The 5,257-nt window shown below is 39.9% G+C and overlaps 1 protein-coding gene across 1 annotated transcript; it reads right to left on the reverse strand.

Moving 5' to 3' along the window:
- Nucleotides 1-3,949: 3,949 nt before the first annotated feature.
- On the reverse strand, nucleotides 3,950-4,879 carry LOC142839091 (olfactory receptor 5H17). Its single transcript, XM_075954952.1, has one exon. The coding sequence runs from the start codon at nucleotides 4,877-4,879 to the stop codon at nucleotides 3,950-3,952; it is 930 nt and encodes a 309-aa protein (XP_075811067.1).
- Nucleotides 4,880-5,257: the final 378 nt, after the last annotated feature.

Raw genomic sequence — 5,257 nt, forward strand, 5'->3', positions numbered from 1 at the left:
ACTTTAAATTTTTTAATTAGAGATGCAGACAATAGGACGGCCGCTGACCGTCATTCTTTTGTGGCCTCTATTGAACAGCAACAAGTGATGTGGCGTGATATGCTTGATAACAAATGGTATGGACCGGATCCAGTTATAATGAGATCCAGGGGAGCTATTTGTGTTTTCCCGCAGGAACGTCCGGATCCCATCTGGGTGTCAGAAAGACTCACAAGAAAGATAAAAGACGCGCCAAAGACTCACGGCGAGAATGATGAATGTTCTAATGACATACAGCATTCCGATGTTGGGATGGAGGATCCCAGAAGGCCTTAATAATGAGAATTCCTATTTTTGTGCCTGTGCCAGTAGTTGCTGATCCTAATAAGTTTCCTATCGTAACTTTGCTAAGAGAGAAGCGTGATTTTGGTATTACTGCAGCAATAATGACTGCAATTGTAGCTTCTGCAGCAGCTGCTGTTGCAGCTGATATTGCTATGGCCAATCAAGTTCAAACTGTTCTAACTATTAACGAGGTGGTTCAACGAACGTCCTCTGCTTTAACGGTACAGGTAACAATTAACAAACATCTGGCCTCTGGCATTTTGCTTTTGAATAAGCGAGTAGATTTGCTAAAAAATAATCTGTATACTTTGTTTAATGTTATCAGTATGAGTTGCGTGGATAAGACTCCCGCAGTATGTGTTACACCATATTTAGCTAAAGCTAATGAGTCAAAAGCATTAGGACAATTGCTTGCAGAAAATTGGTCTAGACAGCTTAAAAGTTTGCAGAGAAATCTTATTCTAAGCATCCTTGACCTTAATCAAACTCGAGCCGAGATGATTACCCTGGAAGGATACACTGATTGGTTGCTACAAACTATTTCCTACTTCAAAGAGTGGGTGGGAGTTGGCATGTTTGGTGTTCTGCTTGCTGCAGGCGTTGTTCTGGCGTTGTTTTTGCTGTGCCGGATCTCTCGAAGGCGACAGGTGGAAAAGATGGCAATTGCTAAGGCACTAGCAGCGATGGATGCAGGCAGTTCCCCTCAAGCTTGGATAGCGGTATTTAAGGACGCATAGTGTGGTGCCCTTGCACCTGGGGGCGTTAACGCCATTGCACCCAGAGGGACCATGCTATTGCTCTGTCAGTCTTACACTGCCTTTGCACCTTCAGGGGTTTGCACCCATTGCACTGGAGAAGGAGTGTTGGCTGGCTAAGGCCTCCTTTGATCGGTCCACGCATCATGAGGCGGAGACCAGAACGGGAGTAAGTCCTTTTTTGTTTCTTTTTATAAAAACAAAAAGGGGGAACTGTGACGACCGTCCGCCATTACAAGATGGCGCCGGCTTCCACTCAGGGCGATGCCCTAAGTTGTTTTTCACATCAGCGCTTCTGTGCTGTTTTGCATTCTTTTGCCTGCTAATCTGCCTGGCAACACCAGCCGTCCAATCCTGTATAGCCTTGTGTAGTAGGCCAGCTAGACACGCCTACACCCTGCATATAAGCACACCTCCTGCCTTGGTTGGGGCCCCTCACCTTCAGCTCTCCCTCAACCAAGCAGCGCTTCAATAAACTGTGATTGAAGAAGGATCCTCGAGTCGTGGTGTTATTCCCTGCTGGTCAGGGCTCGCCGCATACTCACTCATAAGTGAATATTAGAAGTAAAGGATAGGATAACCAACCTACAATCCACAGCCCCAAGGAGGACAGATAACAAGGAGGGCCCACAAAGAGATGCAGAGATGCATAGATTTCACTGAGAAGGGGTAGTAGAAAAGATCTTCTGGGGAAACTGGGGGTGGGGAATGGGGTTGGAGGAATGGAAACTAGAGGGAGCAGGTTGACCTGGGTGGGTGTGGGGGGCGAATTGAAGGTAGGATGGAGGGGAAAGTAACAAGACAGGTAAGTTTTTAGAGGAGGCACTTTGGGGTTATGAAAAAACCTGGTGACAGGAAAACTCTCAGGAACCCACAAGGATGATCCACAAATAAGACTCCGAGCAAAAGTGTAGGGGGTACCTGAACTGACCATCTACTGTAAGCATATTGGTGATATCCCTAATTTCAATCAGAGATACTCTATCCAGTAACTGATGGAAACTTAAGCAGAGATCCACAGACAGGCACTGCTCTGAGTTCTGAGAGATTTGTAGAAGAAAGGGAGTAGGGATTGTTCCTGCCAGAGGGATGATGGGGGGGGGACCCCACAGAGACAGATGACCTGAGCTATCAGGAGCTCATGGATGCTCGACCAACAGTCAGGGAGTCTGCATGGTACCGACCAGGCCCTCTGCATGTATATGAAAATCATATAGTTTGATCTTTTACTACTGCCTCTAACAGTGAGAATAGGACCTCTCCCTGGTGGTTAGTTGGATTTTGTAACCTGTTCCCCATGCTGGATTACCTGGACCCTGCTTGACCTGGGGGGAGGGGAGCTTGGTCCTGCCTCAACTTGATATGCAATGCTATGTGAAAGCCTATGGTAGGGAGGCCTACCCCTCACTGAATGGAGATGGAGGAGGAGTGGATGCGTGGATACAGGGTAAAAGGGGGGATAGATGGGAAAGGGAAGGGAATGAGAAGAGAGGAGGGAGGATAACTCAGTTGGTATGCAAAATAAATGGTAAAATGTTATTTAAACAAAAAAAAGAAAAGAAAAAGAAATCAGTGATTAAACTTTTAAACATGCAGGAGGTAAGTGTTCTTCAGGATAAGAATATCAGTCAGTATGAAAAAAGACTTAATAATATTTTAAGAGACTGATAGTAAGATTAGATCTGTAGGTAATTTCTTATTTTTAAAAACTATAGATAAAGTCTCTAATATCAAAGGGTTATTATTCTCAGCCGTCTCTCAGGTGTTATGGTATCAGATCCTCTCACCATTACTTGAATTTAAGTAATTTTTTAAATGTCTCCTGTGTGTATAAGTCATATCAATACATTTTGATCCTACTTAAAAATATAGTGTGTTTATTGGGAAGTGGTAGTGCACCCTTTAATCTCAGCACTTGGGAGGCAGTCAGGTAGATCTCTGTGATTTTGAGGCCAGCCTGGGTTTATAAGCGCTAGTTGCAGGACAGACTCCAAAGCTACATGGAAAGCTCGTCTTGAAAAACCAATATAGGTATGCATATGTGTGTAGTGCATACATGCATGTGTGTGTGTGTGTGTGTGTGTGTGTGTGTGTGTGTGTGTGTGTGTTCTTTCTGAGCTAAGGGTTTGGCTTTTGGTTTTAGCTTTGGAGGAAGAATGAAAATATTTCTTTCTCCTTACGCCACTTTTCTTTCTTTTTTTCTTTCTTTCTTTCTTGGTTATATATTATTTAGTTCTTCAAATACTTTAATTCATAATAAGTCAACCTATGAATTGTTCTAAGAGAAATAACTCACTTCTTTTCTTAATTCAAGAAGTACAACAAGCTAAGACATTCTTCAGATTGGTAGCTCTACCTTCATGGCTTAGACTGTGCTTTTGACTATGTATAAATATTTTTCTATTCATCTATAAAACATCTGAATTAGATTTCTTCAGCAACTGAAATTCAATATTTCACATAAATCTAAAGATATTTGATAGCTGTCAGTATTTCAGAGGTTTTCTTCAACTAATTCACCACAAAACTGCCAACAATACAGAGTAATGTGACATGACTTTTGGGTGTAATAACATAATGTTCTCTCTATCACACCCAAGTGCTTTTGAGAGAAATAAAAAGATGGAAATATTTGTAGATGTAAATTTGGTAATAAAATGAAACTATATTTTTTCTTGCTTTCTGCTTTATTCTGATAAAAGAGCATTTCATCAAAATTTTTCATATATAATAAATGCATGCAGATGCTTACCAATGTGTTAAGAAGACAATAACATATGTAAATTCAATTCAATAATCTCTTCCAACATTTATAGTTTCATTTCCACAATATTGTCAATTTTAACAAAATTAACAAATATGAATGAGATCTAAACTTTTATTTTCAGCATTTTTTTCAGAGAATCTATGACTTGCTTATTTCTGAGGCTGTAGATAATTGGATTTAATACAGGAATTATAACTGTGTAAAACAGAGAGAGGATCATGTCTTGATCATCTGCTTCTGAAGATGCCGGGTGCACATACATGAAGAGAAGAGGTCCATAGTACAAAGACACAGATAAGAGGTGGGCTCCACATGTGGATAAGGCTTTTCTTACACCTTTGTCAGACTTCTTTTTTAGAATTGTAAAGAGAACAAATGTGTAGGAGATAAGAATTGTCATAATGGAAAACACTTGTATTGATCCAGAGAAAATAAAAATTATCAGATAATTCAAAGAAGGATCAGTACAGGAAATTTTCAACAGTGGTATAACATCGCAGTAAAAGTGATATAGTATGTTAGACTTACAGAAGGTTAATCTGAATAAAAAACTTTCATGAATTACAGCATGAATAAAACCACCTACAAATGATAAAACTAATAAGCGAATGCATAGTCTATTGGTCATAATTACTGGATAAAGCAAAGGATTGCATATAGCAGCATAGCGGTCATAAGCCATTGCTGCCAAGAGAAAACATTCTGTGGTCACACTGATTGCAAAGGAAAAGAACTGCCCCATGCATTCAGAAAGAGAAGTTACCTTGCCCTTGTCTAAAAGGTTGAATAGCATCTTTGGTGTCACTGTGGATGATAACCAAGTATCCACAAAGGCTAAGTTACTAAGAAATAAGTACATGGGGATGTGAAGTCGAGGGTCATTCCAGATAAGAGTGATAAGACCAAGATTCCCCATAATGGTCATGAGGTATATTACCAAGAACACTAGGAACAGAAGGATTTTCCACTGTGGTTGGCATGTGAGACCTGTGAGAACAAACTCTGTCCATAACGTTTTGTTCTCCTTTTCCATGTCGTCATTGGATGTCTCCTGAAATTAGATTTAATGAATGTCAGATAGTGTTCACTGGTTTTTATCAGAATCTTGAAGGAGTTTCTCCTGATGAAATAATGATGAAATAATGAATTTCTCATGCTCTGAATAATATTATAACTAAAAGAATACTCTAGAAATTAATAATAATTTTTCAATTGATTCCACATGGTAATGAATACCCAGTGAGAGATTAAGAGTGAATGCTACTGGGAGATCTTCTGACATTGTGATACATGAACTAGGAAACACACTGACACTAGAAATTTTGTGTCTTGGATGTGATGCATGATGACAATAAAATCTAATTGAATGTACTGGATTAAACAATATTGAATGCCTTGTAAACAAATTTGT

The sequence above is a fragment of the Microtus pennsylvanicus genome, chromosome 1, assembly GCF_037038515.1.
Source record: "Microtus pennsylvanicus isolate mMicPen1 chromosome 1, mMicPen1.hap1, whole genome shotgun sequence".
Taxonomy (NCBI): Eukaryota; Metazoa; Chordata; class Mammalia; order Rodentia; family Cricetidae; genus Microtus; species Microtus pennsylvanicus.

Excerpts from the sequence above, each read along its gene's own strand:
- LOC142839091 (XM_075954952.1), bottom strand. The coding sequence starts at position 4,879 with ATGGAAAAGGAGAACAAAACGTTATGGACAGAGTTTGTTCTCACAGGT.